Here is a 19,936-nt window from a genome sequence, read left to right on the forward strand (position 1 = left end):
AACGCTATTGACATTTTCGTCATTTTATCTTCAGTATCTAATATAAAATTTTACACCTGATCAGGTTCGGGTGGTCATCAGTCTAGGTGAAAGATTGATCCAAAACCACAGTTGACAACTCCAGATATAAAAAAATCCTGAACATAAAATTACAAAGATACTTGTTTACATTGGAGCAGGAGCATTCATTTCTTACAAATATTTTCTAGTTTATTTGACCTGTTATCATAGGAGAAGGTTAGGACTTGCAGTAAGAAAATATGGAGAATGATTTGGTTTTGCAGTTAAAAGATATTGTTATTCAAATAAAGACTCTAATCACCTGAATTGACCTTGATGTGAATGGAAATTTGAATTCTTTTTGAAAAGTTTTGAGATAAAAAGATTTTTTTTCTACTCTATTAGCATATAAATGATTTCTCTGTCTTTACTGGGACTTTGGAGAACTTTTACTGATGAATAATACACAAAGTTATTGTATTTCCAAACAAGCATGTTCCCATATATCATTGGAGTGTTTTCAGTAGGTATTCTTTGCTAGACATGTGCTATTATAGTCCTGTAGTCTGACATTGTGGCTTTGTTGACTGGAGAAGATGAAGGTGGTCAGCTTGTTTTGTATTTAATGTAATGATCTGTTTATCCTTAGTTAGGTTTGGGTGGTATTTATCACGGGATGTTTGTTGCACAGCTGCGGAGATATTCATGCTTTATTGCGCATTTGTGTTGTTGTGACATTGTTCTGTCCTGAATGTTCATGCTCGGTGCCTGTTGGGAATGCATTTGTGGAATAATGAATTATTTATTTATTTCAGCATTTTGAAGGACTTTTGTTTATTCTGTGTTTTGTGTATTGGAATGCTGTATTTAATCTATGAAATGCCCTTTTTCACTTTCCTTCCATGAATCCACAAATTCATGCCTACAAACATTTGAAATTAATATTTTATGTTTATTAACAAGTACAAAAAGAATTTTGCTGTACAAGTTTTGGTTTGGTGTGTTTGACTGAAACAGGGCATTCACTAGAATGATTAATATATCTGATTAGAGGAATGTGTGTATTACGGTAAATGTTTATTACTGAAATGTTCTAACCTTCAACTTGTCTGGAAATATTTGGAAAAAACAGAAAAGCATTTTACCGTAATCGATTGCATGAGCTCACAGATTTGGCATGAAAATATTCATAATTATGTCAAAAGTTGAATTGCAGCTATTTTTATGACAATATTTAATAACACATAATAACAAAACTCTATCACAATTTTTGATGTTTTGATGTAGATAAAACATTACTAATCCATAAGTTTCTTCATTTGTTTCAATATGCTAAAATATTCCAACTTTTTTACATCATGTAAATATTGTCATAAAGATGTTTTGTTTGTTCCTTTGAAAAAAATGCTTTTGATTTTATTATGGAATATTTATAAACTATATTTAAGTGATTGGTTTGAATTATCGTACTAATGATTTTCTTTATTACTAGCAATTTCCCCCGAGATTCCTGTCTTATCATACTGTTACAATTTGTCTTGATTCATGTTTATCTGTTTATACATTATACTATTCCATTTTGAAAGTTTGGTGATGTTTGATTTTGAACATAGCCATACTATTAAATAGAACTGAACAAGTTGATAGATTCACTCCAATTAGAACCTTTTGTCATTGTTAAAAAAACAGGTAATGAAAACTACGTTTAAGGCTATCAACTAGGAGATTCATTATGATCAGCAGGTACAAAGTTATACCATTCTGTCTTCAATGATAGAATTTTCTGATATATGAAAATATTACATTTTACCAGTGCCTTGCTTATCCAGAAAACAAAATTTATATTCTAGGTCTTATTCACTTTACTGCCTTAATTATCAAAACAGTATGGACATTTTCTCATAATTCAATAATTCAAAACCCAAAATTGATCTGAGCTGAAAATGTTTCTTAATAGTTACTGTTATAGACTAAGAGTTGATTGGAGTGATTGTACAACTTGAGTTATGCTAGAAATACCACCTAATTGCACTCTTAACTTACCATGTATGCTGTAAATTTTAGAATTTCACTTGACTTTTAGTGTATTAATGTTAGATATAGCACTAAAACATCTCTAGTAAACATTTGGGTGTGATTGATCAATACTCTTGCCTGCCCAATTTGACATTAACCTCAGTGACATTTTCCTCTGTATAATCTCATTATTACTGTAGTCTTTATCAATTTTAACTGACTGAGGATGACAGTGACTGAATAATTTATCATATTTAACTTAATCATTTTAACAATTCATGAACCAACACAGTCATAATTACTATCTTTAAAACTCTTTCTGTATTTTACCAACTTTGAAAACAAAAACCACATGCAATTTCTGCTACAGGCAGAATGTATTATTTCATTACAAAATTCCTCTTATAAAGGAAAATGAATCCTACTTCGGAGATGATTTGATAAGTACAAGGCTAGTGTACTATGTAAGCAATGCAGGTCCATTTCAGTAGCTGCGTTAAGTAAGAGGAAGCTGTTTAGACATATAGATCCAGGACTGAATGTCCAGCTTTATACTGACCATTCAATGACCACACTAACCTGTAAAAAATTGACCCATGTTGACAATATGTCCTCACTCTCCCTGACCCTAGTTGACCCATGTCAACACCCACACTGACTGACCTTATAAATAACCAGTCTCCAGTACCCCTCACTTTGACTGACCATAGTGCCGATATTTACAGAGAAGAGGACAGACAAATCGGCAGTGTCGGGTGCCATCAGACTACACATCAGTGTGGAGATAAAGGGAGAGGAGAAAGTAGCACCTTATCATGTCCAGTATACATGTCTTCACGAGGTAAGATCAGCTGTTGGACCATAAATGGCTATAATTCAGGTCTCTATCCCCTAATATAAGTTATCAGCCAAGTCACTATCCCCTAATATCAGTAATCAGCCACATCACTATCCCCAAATATCAGTTGTCAGTCAAGTCACTATCCCTAAATATCAGTTGTCTGTCAAGTCACTATCCCCTAATATCAGTTGTCAGTCAAGTCACTATCCCTAAATATCAGTTGTCTGTCAAGTCACTATCCCCTAATATCAGTTGTCAGTCAAGTCACTATCCCTAAATATCAGTTGTCTGTCAAGTCACTATCCCTAAATATCAGTTGTCTGTCAAGTCACTATCCCCAAATATCAGTTGTCAGTCAAGTCACTATCCCTAAATATCAGTTGTCTGTCAAGTCACTATCCCCTAATATCAGTTGTCAGTCAAGTCACTATCCCTAAATATCAGTTGTCTGTCAAGTCACTATCCCTAAATATCAGTTGTCTGTCAAGTCACTATCCCCAAATATCAGTTGTCAGTCAAGTCACTATCCCTAAATATCAGTTGTCTGTCAAGTCACTATCCCCTAATATCAGTTGTCAGTCAAGTCACTATCCCCAAATATCATTTGTCTGTCAAGTCACTATCCCCTAATATCAGTTGTCAGTCAAGTCACTATCCCCAAATATCATTTGTCTGTCAAGTCACTATCCCCTAATATCAGTTGTCAGTCAAGTCACTATCCCTAAATATCAGTTGTCTGTCAAGTCACTATCCTCTAATATCAGTTGTCAGTCAAGTCACTATCCCTAAATATCAGTTGTCTGTCAAGTCACTATCCCCTGATATCAGTTGTCAGTCAAGTCACTATCCCTAAATATCAGTTGTCTGTCAAGTCACTATCCCTAAATATCAGTTGTCTGTCAAGTCACTATCCCCTAATATCAGTTGTCTGTCAAGTCACTATCCCTAAATATCAGTTGTCTGTCAAGTCACTATCCCCTAATATCAGTTGTCAGTCAAGTCACTATCCCCAAATATCAGTTGTCTGTCAAGTCACTATCCCTAAATATCAGTTGTCAGTCAAGTCACTATCCCTAAATATCAGTTGTCTGTCAAGTCACTATCCCCTAATATCAGTTGTCAGTCAAGTCACTATCCCTAAATATCAGTTGTCTGTCAAGTCACTATCCCCTAATATCAGTTGTCAGTCAAGTCACTATCCCTAAATATCAGTTGTCTGTCAAGTCACTATCCCTAAATATCAGTTGTCTGTCAAGTCACTATCCCTAAATATCAGTTGTCTGTCAAGTCACTATCCCTAAATATCAGTTGTCTGTCAAGTCACTATCCCCTAATATCAGTTGTCAGTCAAGTCACTATCCCCTAATATCAGTTGTCAGTCAAGTCACTATCCCCAAATATCAGTTGTCTGTCAAGTCACTATCCCCTACTATCAGTTGTCTGTCAAGTGACTATCCCCTAATATCAGTTGTCTGTCAAGCCACTATCCCCTAATATCAGTCATCAGTCAAGTGACTATCCCCTAATATCAGTTGTCTGTCAAGTGACTATCCCCTAATATCAGTCATCAGTCAAGTGACTATCCCCTAATATCAGTTGTCAGTCAAGTCACTATCCCCTAATATCAGTTGTCTGTCAAGTCACTATCCCCTAATATCAGTCATCAGCCAAGTCACTAATCCCAAATATCAGTTGTCAGTCAAGTGACTATCCCCTAACATCAGTTGTCAGTCAAGTCACTATCCCCTAACATCAGTTGTCAGTCAAGTCACTATCCCCAAATATCAGTTGTCTGTCAAGTCACTATCCCCTAATATCAGTTGTCTGTCAAGTGACTATCCCCTAATATCAGTTGTCTGTCAAGTGACTATCCCCTAATATCAGTTGTCTGTCAAGTCACTATCCCCTAATATCAGTCATCAGTCAAGTGACTATCCCCTAATATCAGTTGTCTGTCAAGTCACTATCCCCTAATATCAGTCATCAGTCAAGTGACTATCCCCTAATATCAGTTGTCAGTCAAGTCACTATCCCCTAATATCAGTTGTCTGTCAAGTCACTATCCCATAATATCAGTCATCAGCCAAGTCACTAATCCCAAATATCAGTTGTCAGTCAAGTGACTATCCCCTAACATCAGTTGTCAGTCAAGTCACTATCCCCAAATATCAGTTGTCTGTCAAGTCACTATCCCCTAATATCAGTTGTCAGTCAAGTCACTATCCCCAAATATCAGTCATCAGTCAAGTCACTATCCCCTAATATCAGTTGTCAGTCAAGTGACTATCCCCTAATATCAGTTGTCAGTCAAGTCACTATCCCCAAATATCAGTCATCAGTCAAGTCACTATCCCCTAACATCAGTTGTCTGTCAAGTCACTATCCCCAAATATCAGTTGTCAGTCAAGTCACTATCCCCAAATATCAGTTGTCTGTCAAGTCACTATCCCCTAATATCAGTTGTCAGTCAAGTCACTATCCCCAAATATCAGTTGTCAGTCAAGTCACTATCCCCTAATATCAGTTGTCAGTCAAGTCACTATCCCCTAATATCAGTTGTCAGTCAAGTCACTATCCCCTAATATCAGTTGTCTGTCAAGTCACTATCCCCAAATATCAGTTGTCTGTCAAGTCACTATCCCCTAATATCAGTTGTCAGTCAAGTCACTATCCCCTAATATCAGTTGTCTGTCAAGTCACTATCCCCAAATATCAGTTGTCAGTCAAGTCACTATCCCCTAATATCAGTTGTCAGTCAAGTCACTATCCCCTAATATCAGTTGTCTGTCAAGTCACTATCCCCTAATATCAGTCGTCTGTCAAGTCACTATCCCCTAATATCAGTTGTCAGTCAAGTCACTATCCCCAAATATCAGTTGTCTGTCAAGTCACTATCCCCTAATATAAGTCATGATACCCTTGAATGTATTAAGCCAAACATTACTGGCAGGATGGGGTTACTACCCATAACTCAAAACAAAGTTGATGTAAGAACTATAAACAGAGTCATAAACAAATTGTCATGTTATTGTTCATCAAAATTCAGCATTAATATGTAATATTGCGGCATGCAGTAGAGGGTTTTGTAATATAGCAGCTTTAAACAGACTTCTAAGAGCTGTTTAAATTAACTTTCTGCCAGGATATGGTTTATAACACAGAAGTACTTGAAGTGTTTTGCAAATCTCCAGATACAGTGTACTATTGTTAAAATGTACCCTTCAAATTTCTAAATTTCTTGTCAACATGACATTGTCTGAAGTTCTGATTCCACTTTCAAATGATATCATATTTTGTAATATAAGTATTTTCATTATAATAGGTAGTTGTTTCTGTTTTTTCTTAGAATCTCTTCCACTATTTATGTGAGCTGGCAGCTGGAGCAGTCAAACTGCCTGATGCCAAAGGGGTAAGTATGGTATGGTTGTTAAACAGGATATTTAATAGTTTCTCATTTAATATTATTTCTATTTATAAAACAAATCTAGGTCCGCAAAAATGACTTAGAAACATTAGCATATTCTAGTTGTATATTTATGACATCACATTTGATAAGGCAATGTCATCGTTATTTGCCACAGAACATAGAAATTGGCAAATTTCAATGCCTTGAACAGCATTTTGATTGGACATAACTGAAAATGTGATATGATCACTAAAAATATAGGTTATGAAGGGCAGGTCCAATGACAGTCAGTAACAATACAGAAGACAAAAACTTAGAAATGAAAAAAACACAATACTAAAGCAAAGCAAACAACAAAATAAATATCTTTTTATTTTCTTGTCAGGAAATGACTCAGGCGTTTTCAGTTTCTCCTGGTCATCATTCTGTCGTAATTTGATTTCCTCTCATTTACTTTTTAAGGGATTTAGATATTGTTCTGAAATTTGATATGTAAATTCTAACTGTACAATGAGGAGATGCACATCAAGTTTCAAGTTCCAACCAGCTTGTTTTATCCAGAGTTATGGCACTTGAAATAGAAGTTGCTTATTTTTCAAGATTTATGGCCCTTGAATTGAGAAAAAATTCATGAACTTTTGGTTTATGTTTATTAATCAGTACTGAATGATGATATTGAAATGAAACAAGATGATACACAGTTGTATCACAACAAGTCAGCTAGTACTTAACTTTAGTCATGAGTCAACTACTTCCTGGTTCATTCTGAAAAGTCTTATGTACCCTTCCTTAAACAGCCAATAACACTAAAAAGCTCCATACTTGTCACACAGACACATCAAGTCTGATTTAATTTGGCCTTAGAGAATAATTAATGTATTAATCATTAACATTATGTTGTCAATGAGTATGTAACTTTGACCACTAGCTAGAGGTCACAATTACTATAGATAAAAATGTTAAGACATTGTGTCTGTATGGTTTTCTCTTCTCCAATAAACAAATCTAGAGGAAAATATTTTGTGGTTCCTTGGTGTGCACATGTCTATAGAATCATACCATTTTATTGGTCATGTGTTGTTTGTAATAGGTATTATGTATTGAAAGATTGATGGTGTTTTTACAGGACGAGGCATGGAAAGTGTACTTCGTAGAGCCGTCCCAGGAAATTGTAGATGAGTTTGCCATGCGATACGGGATAGAATCCATATATCAGGCAATGACGTAAGTTTTCATGATTTAACTGAATATATTTTTTTCTACAGAAATTGCATGAAACCTCTCAGTAATTGAAGAAGGATTAAGATAGATAAAGATTTATAAATTGGTAGGAGATATGCTTTTTTTTTTATTATGTTTACCTATGATTTATTTTCACTTACATTAACAGGTGTATTTGTATTATTGTCTCTGTGTATCCTGATAGTCTCCCCTGTTTCATTCATTGTCATGTCAACATAACCAGAAGTCATGCTGTCATGTCCACTATTTCTACATGAACTTAGCCAGTCGTTGAACTCCGTCTAGAAATATCCCTGAATAAACACTGCAGTAACTTAGAAAGATATTTAGCGGTCACACGTCTGATGACATGGTCACACGTCTGATAACACGGTCACACATCTGATAACACGGTCACATGTCTGATAACACACTGTTTTACTTAAGGGACTGTGACGACTCATTCACTTAGAGTGTTGGCCTATGTAACATCAGGTGAAGGCCTATAGTGTGTGGTTCAATGCTCCTTGTCTGATGTATGTTTCTCAGGAGCTAAGAAAGAGACCAGTCTGTGCTCTGGATGGTGTGCGACAGACAGTAAGGTTTTAACAATGCTCTAAATGTTTATTTTCAGGCATTTTTCATGTTTGTCCACAAAATACATGTGTCCTGGTGTACCAGCAGTAATGAGCACACTTCTGGCAAACATTAATGCATTCTACGCACACACTACAGCCTCCACAGCCGTCTCTGCCAGTGACCGGTTTGCTGCTTCCAATTTTGGGGTAAGGATATGTCCTTTACCTGCAAACCATGGTACTATACATAGCTGAATATTGGTATAAATGCATACACATGGCTTAAGGCCATGAATAGTTCTAAAATGTATGGCTTTGGTTTTCATTTGAAATACAAAATGTAATTCATTCTCATAAATATTCATAAGAAAAATCTCCAGAGTGTTCTGATAAATATGTGAGCTAGATTTTTATAAGCATTCTCAAACCACAAAAATATATTGGTTACCACCCTTAGATATGTTAAGTGATCATTTATTTCAAAATAATGATAAAAAAAACACTGATCACTGTCTGTGAAAAGACTTGCAAATATCCTTAAAGTCTGGAATGAATAATATTATCACAGAAAAACCATTTTCCAGAAAGACAGTGTATAATTCTGTTTGTATTTTTTCTTTGTTTTCAGAAAGAAAAGTTTGTGAAGTTATTGGATCAGTTACATAATTCACTGAGAATTGATTTATCTATGTATAGGGTAAGTAGCTACAATAATGTTGATTTATGATTTTATGTTTACAGTAAGTACCTACAGTAACATTGATATATCTATGTTTACAGTAAGTAGCTACAGTAACATTGATATATCTATGTTTACAGTAAGTAGTTACAGTAACATTGATTTATCTATGTTTACAGTAAGTAGCTACAGTAACATTGATTTATCTATGTTTAAAGTAAGTAGCTACAGTAACATTGATATATCTATGTTTACAGTAAGTAGCTACAGTAACATTGACTTATCTATGTTTACAGTAAGTAGTTACAGTAACATTGATTTATCTATGTTTACAGTAAGTAGCTACAGTAACATTGATTTATCTATGTTTACAGTAAGTAGCTACAGTAACATTGATTTATCTATGTTTACAGTAACTACCTACAGTAACATTGATTTATCTATGTTTACAGTAAGTACCTACAGTAACATTGATATATCTATGTTTACAGTAAGTAGTTACAGTAACATTGACAGTAACATTGATTTATCTATGTTTACAGTAAGTAGTTACAGTAACATTGATTTATCTATGTTTACAGTAAGTAGTCTACAGTAACATTGATTTATCTATGTTTACAGTAAGTACCTACAGTAACATAGATTTATCTATGTTTACAGTAAGTAGCTACAGTAACATTGATTTATCTATGTTTACAGTAAGTACCTACAGTAACATTGATATATCTATGTTTACAGTAAGTACCTACAGTAACATTGTAACATTGATTTATCTATGTTTACAGTAAGTAGTTACAGTAACATTGATTTATCTATGTTTACAGTAAGTACCTACAGTAACATTGATTTATCTATGTTTACAATATGTAGTTACAGTATCATTGATTTATCTGTGTTTACAGTAAGTAGCTACAGTAACATTGACTTATCTATGTTTACAGTAAGTAGTTACAGTATCATTGATTTATCTATGTTTACAGTAAGTAGTTACAGTAACATTCATTTATCTATGTTTACAGTAAGTACCTACAGTAACATTCATTTATCTATGTTTACAATATGTAGTTACAGTATCATTGATTTATCTATGTTTACAGTAAGTAGCTACAGTAACATTGATTTATCTATGTGTACAGTATGTAGCTACAGTAACATTGATTTATCTATGTTTACAGTAAGTAGCTACAGTAACATTGATTTATCTATGTTTACAGTAACTACCTACAGTAACATTGATTTATCTATGTTTACAGTAAGTAGCTACAGTAACATTGATTTATCTATGTTTACAGTATGTAGTTACAGTAACATTGATTTATCTCTATTTACAATAAGTAGCTATGGTAACATTGATTTATCTATGTTTACAATACATACCTACAGTAACATTGATTTATCTATGTTTACAGTAAGTACCTACAGTATGTAATGGAATATATTGATTTTCAGATATTCATATTCATCCATGGGATGTAAGTTGCTTGGATTGTATCCAGCTCCAACTAAGTGTCATATATTGACCAATCATACTTACAGTCATGGGAGTAAGAACATTCAGGTCATACAGATATTTTCAAGTTTAGTTGATGTTTTTAAAGATGAGGAATTTGAAATAATGCTGTATAAACAATTCATGTGACGTGTTACAAATAAAGATTTTTTCTATGTTTTCTGACAGAATAATTTCCCAGCGTCAGATCGAGCTCGCTTACAGGATCTTAAGTCAACAGTAGATCTACTTACCAGTATCACATTCTTCAGGATGAAGGTAAGTCAGAGCATGATTTCTTGTTGTCAGCCTTAAAATGCCCAATTAGATATCCGATCAATTAATTAATTGGTGTCTTTGAACTTTTGATATTAAGTCATTTTCTGAACTTTGATCCAAGACTTTTTGTTTTTGTGTTACAGACTTGGCATTATTAGTTCATTCTGACTCCAAGTAACTATGTGCTGATGATATTGGAAAACCATATTCAGTTGTTAAATCGACATCGGGATATAAATTCTGGCTATCTGCCCTAAATATGTATTATTAAATTATTTTAACTCGAAACTAAACCAAAATTTAAGAAGTTATCTTTTTCTTGTTTTGTCAAAATTTCAAAAGACAAGCAATTCATTTGGTATATCTTAATACATTTTTATTTAAGCACAACATTATTAGAATTAGAAAAGAGTTTTATTTATAGAAAAAGATTCAGTTAGACATTTGATAAACAATTTTTATTTTATTATTAATTGAAGTTATACATTCCTTCCTTCTCCACCTCGTTTTCCCAACACTCAGCTTTATCATGTACTGGCTCTAACTCTTTTTGGACTCTTAACTGTGAAATTTAATATACATGTATTAATTTTCCAATTTTCCCCCAGTGTATGAGCAAAGAATTTTTTCAAGATAGTTGTTTTTTATACATAAATATTAATACTTTTTTACAACAAAATCATTTGCCTCATGGGACTTGATAAAGCTGAGTCCATGTCAAGTTGTTCAAAAATTGTAATTTTGTAATTTATGGAAGTAAAATTTATAACAGTTTTACACATGTATGTATCACCAGTATTGCTGTTGTGTTTCATGTTAAAAAAGAGGCTTGTCTCACAAATCTGTAACTAATTTGATGAAAACCTTTGGATTTTTATGTTGGTTATTCATTAATATTTCATTGATGTATTATAATATTTGTTAAAGAATTTTGAACAGCTTGGCATGATTTTGTAATTCTTTTGTTTTTTCATTGTTAAGTTAGTTGGATGTTAATTTTTATTTTGCTTATGTGAAATTAGTAGTGTCAGTTTGATTCAAGTCACCTAAATGTTCATAGTTAATGCTGCTGTGTTCAAAGTTTGGAATATTTATCTGTTACAAACAAGAAAAACAAAAATGTCTGTTTGTTTTTGATAATAACATCATAAAAAGATATTTGACTTATACAATATATATACTGTAGATATATATACATTATGCTATAGATATATGGATTTGTACTTGTTTTTAGAGTTATGTCCCTTCCCTGATTATTCTATATGTAGAAATGAGGGATCGTGCTTAAATGCAGTTACTATTTGAATATTTTTATGTTACTTATCTGAAAATTAGAAAAAATTGTTACAAATATTTCAATCACTGTTCCCCCATTTGAGAACGTTAGATTTAACAGATGATATTGTTTAAATTATTGATCAGGCACCTAAACTCAAGGAAGCACAGGTGACTTATACTATTTGCCAAATACATCCAAATAACTGTTTGTAACAGAAAATATTTCTGAATGACTTACATGTATTGCTGAAGTTTTCAGGTCTTTGTTGTAGATGTTAGTGTTATTCATCACAGGTAATTTGAATGACACCAGTTTGTGGGGATTTGAGGATTTTTTGTCATTGAAGAATCAGTCAAGTGCAGTGAATGGTTTATTTACTTCAAGCATGGATTTTGAAAATTTAACTTGTTTTATTAATCTTTAATTTTTCACTTTAATCATTGCGTTTCTAAAAGGTTTTCTACTAGGCCATATACCTATTAGCTTATGACATTGATTTCATTAAAAGTTGTTACATTTTGATGATTTGAACTTTAATTAATTTCATGTCATTTAATCAAATCAATGAAATAATGGGTCAGTATTTGTATTATTTTCTTTACAGGAAATTATATAACAATTCAATGAACCTACATTTACTCTGTTACATTACTCAAATATTTTCATTCTCTTTTTTCACAATCATTTATTTCCTTCTGATACAATCAATGCAAGATATTTGAATTCAAAGATTGAAAAGAATTAGGTTTTTAAGCTGAGATCATTTAAAAAAGTTGATTTGGTAAAAATGCTAGTTGATTTGCAGGAGGGGATACTTGAAAGAGTTTTATTTCAATTCAATACTTTTTAAAGATAAATATATATGTATAGTTAATAGTTGTGAGGGTTACAGTGTATATTTGTAGTAAAGATTGTTGAAAAAAGAATTGCTATTGAAAACAGCACAATTTAAGAAAAGGATCTAAATATAGACAAATGTAGATTACAACAGTTAATGTAGAAATAGGTCAATCAGAATTTGATAAAAAAATCAAAGACTTTTCTGAGGGTGTTAATTGATAAAATTGTAAATATGGTAGTTTGAAGTGGATAAGGGTTTCAAAGAAATGATGCTGGAGATAACAAAATGTAAGAAGATTGTGGTGAGTAAGAGGGTTTGTGTGAGGACGCTGTGTAACTGATGTGATTGTTATCCTCTCCAGATTGTGTCTAATCCAGATGTGAGTAGCACAGTGTTGTCCTTGGATTGCTGTCTACCTCTTTAGCTGTTCTCTATCTCTGATCCTAACTCCAATAGAACACGAGCCACTGGCTCAATATCTTGTTCATTTTACACTCTCAGAACATGTTTCAATATTTATTTTATAATTTTACTTTAGAACTTTGGTAGTATGGACACTTATTTTCTTATCAACAATATCATTATACTTTATTTTTATATATATATTTTGGAGAACAAATAATCTTCTAGATACACATTAATTCTGGACTTTCAGTTTTCCAAGACTTATGTATCTAGGAGCAAATATTTGATAAACATAAAAATGATCAATTTAAAGATACAGAATTACAAATAAGATATTCTGACAAGACTTAAGCTTCAGAAATAAAACTGGAGTGTCCAGACTAACAAGGTTCTTGGGTACATAAAAATCTAACAAGAGGTTTGACTATATAGCTCTGCACATAATAAGACTAATAGCAGGTATAGCTCAAGGCCTTGCCCAATAAATACCAGGTATCCATAGTTTACCGAGTATATGAGTATGAATGCTCAGGAAAACAGGACAGTGTGATGTACATCTGAAGTCAGAGGGTACAGAAATGTTTGTGGTTATGGAGCACTCTATATCAACGGTACAACTTGAGTTACTGGTCATTAAACACCATTCTAGATGCACCCAAACGAATGGACAGTGGATATTGAAATGGTTAACATTATGATGACCTTTGGATGGCATTAACCTTGATGACAATGACTGAGTGTTTGGAGTTCTCACAGACTCTGGTTCTACAGTTGTTATTGAAGACATATTTTAAGTCATGGTACCTGGTCTCTATAAGCAATTTAGTAATTCTGATTTCAGGAAAAAGTCACTGAAACATGAATGAATTTCTTGCAAACTTTATGATAATGAAAGCATATTTTATTTTATTACAAAATTTCAACAGGATTTGAATATATCAGAATCTCATTACATCAATTTTTTTAGGAATTGAAAACAAGTTGAATTTAGCTGTCTTAGCTCTATCTAATGTAGCGTGATGTTTGAACTAATTTTGTATTAACTCCTGAGTTTTCTGGCAGGAAGACTGATATTTACTTTGTTCATACTTCTGTCAAATTTTGAATATTTTTCCATTTAAATCTTGAGTTAAATTGTTTGTTTTTTTTTTATTCTTCTTCATTTGTGCATTTAGATCTCTCTGTGTTTTTCAGTGGAGTTGTTTGATTCATTTAGTATATTGTTGAAAAGGGAAAAAATAAATGATTGGCATATTTTTTCGTAAGTTGACTAAAATTACTGTAGATCATCAAGCATGAGATCTGCATGGCTGGAGATTTGATGAATGATTCTGTTTTATTTCAGTGAGGGTTTGTTCAGAAAAACTTCAGTTTACAAAATCCTGCTATAAATTAGTATAGACTAAAAATGCTGGTCCTTCTTACTAGAACATATGTTGACCGACTAGTACAAGAATGATTCATATTGTTTACATATAGAGATAACCTTGAAAAATGAAGTTGTGCGAAAAAATTGCAATAGAGTTTTTGAAATTTGTTAATTAAAGGAGTTCATATTTCATATGGGAAAGTTTGAAATATATTCAGATTTTCAATGTAATGACAGATCTAATTGTCATTTTATATCAGTATTATTAAATTTTATACATTGATAAATTTTTTATTTATTGTCATTGGTCAGTTAAACTGTTTGAAATTTATTTGGAGAAAGACTCCATAGTTGCATTGACCGTACCAGGTTAGTGATGCTTCAGTTGAAATACTCATTCTTTACACAATGTAAATGTAACGATCCTAGAATTTTGTGACTTATAGCTGATAGGAATACAATCTGATGTTTGAGCAATTGCTTTAGAAAAATCACATAAAAAATTGGTGGCACAATTTCTAGCTTCTGACAAAGTCAGTCACAGCTTTTTAATCCTGCGATTTTAAGCTGTTATGTGTCATTCCTAACAAAAAAAGGGCTTTTTGTTTTAAGTTCTGCTAATGAAAACTTATATACAATCAATATGCTAACCTACTAATTCTTAGCAGAATATAACTTCATCGCTAACATTTGTTTACCACATACTAGAGAATTTCTAATTTATAAAGATATCAAAATTATGAAAAGCACCACCACCAAATTTAATTTAGTTAAATTGGTAGTATTAATCAATATGATAAAGCTTTTTCTTTTGTTCTTGAAAAGCATTTCATTTTTGACTTAATTATAATTATTTTGGCAGTGGTTAAAGCTACTTAGTGTCAATCCAAAGTTTCTCATCAATATTTGGTGTATCTGTAGATTTCATCTCTTTGGCCTGAGTGCTATATGTCTAATAACTGTTTGGGGATTTACATTTTATGTCCAGTTATTAGCATTGAGCAATGATCAATGCACCTATAGTTCATATCTTATTATCCAATGGTGCCCTGTATTGATTTGCATTGCTTAGAAATGTCATAGCTTTTAACTAATATATATCACAGGTAAATATTGATGGGACTTCATCAACATAATATTACTAAATAATTCTTATTCATTGTTTGATAAAGTCTTTCATAAGGGTTTAATTGTAATCCTTTGAGATCATTATTCTGACTTATTGAGGGAGATTTTTTGGAACTAATGATTGACACTATCCCACAAACGTAGATACTAAAGTTATTTTATTTGATTATTAAAGTGACAAGTTCTTGTAAAGATAATATGGAAATTGTATTACACAGGTACAAGAGTTGCCGAGTCCACCCCGAGCCAGCACTGTCGTGAAAGACTGTGTGATAGCCTGCATGAAATCAACATACCAGTTCCTGCTAGATAATTGTTACGAGCTGTATCAGCGCGAGTTTCAGACAGATCCTGCAGAAGCTGATGCAGAACAACAGGGTGGAAATGCAAACAGCCTTGACCTTCTCCACAAACTGATAACTCTGATTGTGTCTGTGATTGAGGAAGATCGTAACAGCTACACGCCAGTCCTCAACCAGTTAGTATAGTTAACGATTGTCTCCCTTGTTGCTCATAACATTTCATGTTCAGTGTTATCTCCCATGTAAATTTTTGCATTCCTTGTTCACACATTTTCTATATAAAGTTGTAGTTATACTCCTATACAGATACCCTCCAGAATTATCCTTGTGTCAGGTATTGACTTTCTAAATATCTTGACATTGTACAGTATCCACTATAGCAATTGTGTCTATTATTTTTCAGGTTTCCACAAGAGCTTAATGTTGGTCAAGTTAGTGCTGCCAACATGTGGGCATTATTCTCTCAGGACTCTTGTTATGCTTTACAAGGTAAGTCAGCTCATCAAGTAGGTCCAAAGGTTATATAAGTATATATATATATATATATAACTTCAAAAAAATCACAAATGGTATGCATGTAAAAAAGAAAAACAAAAAAACCATGTTATCCATCCTTATACATTTTGTTGTGTGGAAGCCATATTGTTTCACTGTTAAATATGATTGGTTTTGATACTTAATCATAATTAACTTGTCCGAGGTAAGTAGATTAACCAGAATAAAGCTTTCACCAGAAGGCCTCATCATAGACATATGTTCCAGTGTAACATCAAGTGACGACACTGTCCTAGCCACCTGGATGGAAACTTAAGGCACACATCTCTTACACCCAAATCACACTACCTTGGCTCACATTCTACACAGCACAAACCCAGCTGTTCATTTATGTTGTAATCGAATAACATAACATTATAAGCCAGGTATACGGTGATCTGAACCTTTGTTACCTTGTATTAAGATATGTAAACTATTTGATTTTATTTATCTAGAGCATGAAGTGGAACGGTCCTGTAAGAGCTCAGAGTATATGAATCTACACTTCAAGTTAAAGTGGCTATATACCAAGTATATTGCTGATGTGCCTCAATACAAGGGGACAGTGCCCGAGTACCCACAGTAAGGAATTTCAGTATTTTTCACCACCTTGTGATGGAAATTCTTTTACGTGTATATTTTCACAAAGACAGGAATAATTATTTTCAGAAAAAAATCTTCAATTTCTCAGAGTTACTCACTTACTAATGTAATTGGAATCAAGCCAGTCAAATTTGCAAACAAAGGGATTAGTTTTGTAAAACTTTTAATTTGTCAAGTTTTCAAATGTATTTTGTGTGTTGAGAGTTCCTTGGTTATATTTGTAAATGAAGCAATTAGGCTATTGTAATTCTGCCTTAAAGTGAACGTTGAGTGTTTTGCTATATTTAGCTATAGAATACTTCACATTATGCTATAAAAGGCCAAGAAATATCATAATTAATTCCTTTTCTCAGATATTGTGATTTATCTGAAATGCACACCCAAGGGATCACCTTGATATACTGTGGATTCATTTTATTTCGTGGGGGTCCAATTTTCGTTGTTTTCGTGGATGAGCAAATCCACGAATTTAAAAACACAACGAAATATGAACTTTTACTAAAGTAATTTTGAAATTTGTAATCTTTGCCGACACCGGAAACGTCCACCGGTAATGACAGAAGCCCCATAATTAGTCGGGAGTCGGGTAGTCTGAGGCTCGACATGGATACGCTAAATTGGTGTCAACGATATATAATTATATATTATTAAACATAACAAAGGGTAAGTACCCATTGTGATGCTAAGTATGATGGGATCGCAGTCGTTAGCGACACTGTGGACACTAGGCTTGATCGGACCATCCTGTCGATTGAAGATTGGATCCGTATTTCTATCCGACTACAGGTTCACAATAATTATTAATAATGCAGATCTTGTTTACACACCTGTTTACACACAATCGATACGCGTGGTGTTTTCATATGACTGCGGTACACCGACTGATCAGCACACAATGTTTATCCACTGAAAACAATTGTTTCTGATAATTACCGATTGATTACACGCCAGGATATATACTGATTTGTGGTTTGATATTAATGCGAGACTGTTGTAAACAGCGTTATAAAAACACAGGACGCCACTTGAAAAAAACGTTCTTTTATTCTTGTCATTAGTGTTAATTCCTGTGAACATAGCCTTAATACAAACAGAAAAAAATTCGACTGGAAGCAAAAAGAGAAAATTCTAACGTTTTTATTTTTTTCCCACAGAATCAAAAATCCACGAATTTATGAGTCCACGAAACTGTCTAATTTGTAGAAACAACGAAAATTGAACCCAACGAAAATAAATGAATCCACAGTAGGTAGCCCACATCTGTGACGTCACAATTTCAATGCTGTCAAAACCACCATATAGAAATATACCAGGAGACTTGAATCATGTATTTTTTTAGCTACTCTTGTGATGTATTCTGTTGACACTTAACTTGTGTAGGTCTTTCCACCCTCATCAAGGATGGTCTAGATTTTGGTCCCCCTTTCAAAGTACATGTTTAGGCAGATTACTGATTGAGCTATACACATGAAAACTGCTCTTCCACTAGATTGAATGATAAAATAAGAATCTTCAAAATAAGATTTTAACATATATATCTCTGATTGTTGTAAATAACAAAATTGTGAGCCCACACATAATCAGGTTGGTTGACTGCCATGTTTAAAAAATTTTAGACAGTTTTCATATCAATAAAACTGCATTATCGAAAGCCATTGATCGATGCAAGCTGTGTTTATTAGGTTTCAATATTTTTTGAAGAACAATAGTTTTTTAAGTTATTATATCATAGGGTTAAGTAGTTTTTCAGTTTAATCATTGACAGAACATTGTTAGTGAGAGGGTGGCCATCATTTACTTTTTACAATGACAGATTTAGGTCAATTTTCAAGGGGTGAAATATCCACTAAAGGGACCAAATTCCTCCCAAATCTTATCATTAACATCAGATTAAATATTTGCTTCTAATTCTCAAATTATATATCTGATTATTGATAGATAAAAAATTTGTAAATCCTCACACAATCGGCCAGGCCTACTGCAATATTGGAGAAATGGATGATTTTCATATCAATAAAACTGCATTATAACAAGCTGTGGACTGAGGCAGGATATTATTATTGAGTGAAATAATAGTTTCAAGTTAATAATCATTATGGTTCATTAGTTTCTCAAATAAATTGTCAACAAAATGATGTTATCAGTGAGAGGGTGGTCCTAATTATTGCTTGCAATGATAATGTATATGATATAATTATTGTAGCTATATGCAATTTTCCTTGATAATACTTGTTTTCGATATGTAAAGGTGTGTGATAACTTTTGCCTTGTTCTAAAGTTGACAATAAATTCTAAGGTTGACCATCAATATGTTTAAATTGATCATAGTTCTGGCAAATTTCATGTGACTTTATACTTTATACATAATGCTATTGTAAGAATTATCTATTTCTGTATTTATCTATTATCTATATTAATTATCTATGAAATATTTATTTGCAATTTGAGGTTGTATAGCATGGCTGTTGTCGATCTTTCATTTTACTTCCGTGTTAGTCACTACCAGTCATTGAACTAATGACGTCACAGACAATAGGGTCCCATTCAGTGCGAGTTATGCAAGTCACAATCTATATACATCAATACCTTGGTATTGTGCCGACCATTTTTGATGCCGTGTTCAACCTATTTGATTTTGGATCATAACAAATACACTATATGTACTTTTATTTTCACTCGGGGTACATCCCATGTATTTATTGTTTGCATAGATGACATTGTTATAACCTGACTTACCTATGTGTGGTTTTTTTTCTGTATAGATGGTTTGAACCGTTTGTGATGCAATGGTTGAACGAGAATGACGATGTTTCCATGGAATATCTCCACAGTGCCTATGAACGCGACAAAAAAGACGGGGTGAGAAAACGTCACAAAAATTTATTTTCACGTTACGTATACTCAATCTAGAAAATAGTATCATGATACACTGTTTAATATAGATGTGCAGTAGAGGTTTTATTTTT

General features: G+C 32.9%; 1 protein-coding gene across 1 annotated transcript in view; it reads left to right on the forward strand.

The window, feature by feature from the left end:
- Positions 1 to 19,936, forward strand: part of LOC132544190 (protein unc-13 homolog A-like) — a 135,740-nt gene that overhangs the window by 103,035 nt on the left and 12,769 nt on the right. Inside the window, 10 exon segments of the mRNA XM_060207758.1 lie at positions 2,742 to 2,857; positions 6,204 to 6,266; positions 7,390 to 7,487; positions 8,119 to 8,269; positions 8,691 to 8,759; positions 10,420 to 10,509; positions 15,750 to 16,009; positions 16,237 to 16,322; positions 16,823 to 16,949; positions 19,733 to 19,829. Of these exon segments, the coding sequence (XP_060063741.1) occupies positions 2,742 to 2,857; positions 6,204 to 6,266; positions 7,390 to 7,487; positions 8,119 to 8,269; positions 8,691 to 8,759; positions 10,420 to 10,509; positions 15,750 to 16,009; positions 16,237 to 16,322; positions 16,823 to 16,949; positions 19,733 to 19,829 (1,157 nt within the window).

Source organism: Ylistrum balloti, unplaced genomic scaffold (genome assembly GCF_031769215.1).
Source record: "Ylistrum balloti isolate Yb309-2 unplaced genomic scaffold, AGI_CSIRO_Ybal_v1 Utg369782, whole genome shotgun sequence".
NCBI classification, from domain to species: Eukaryota; Metazoa; Mollusca; class Bivalvia; order Pectinida; family Pectinidae; genus Ylistrum; species Ylistrum balloti.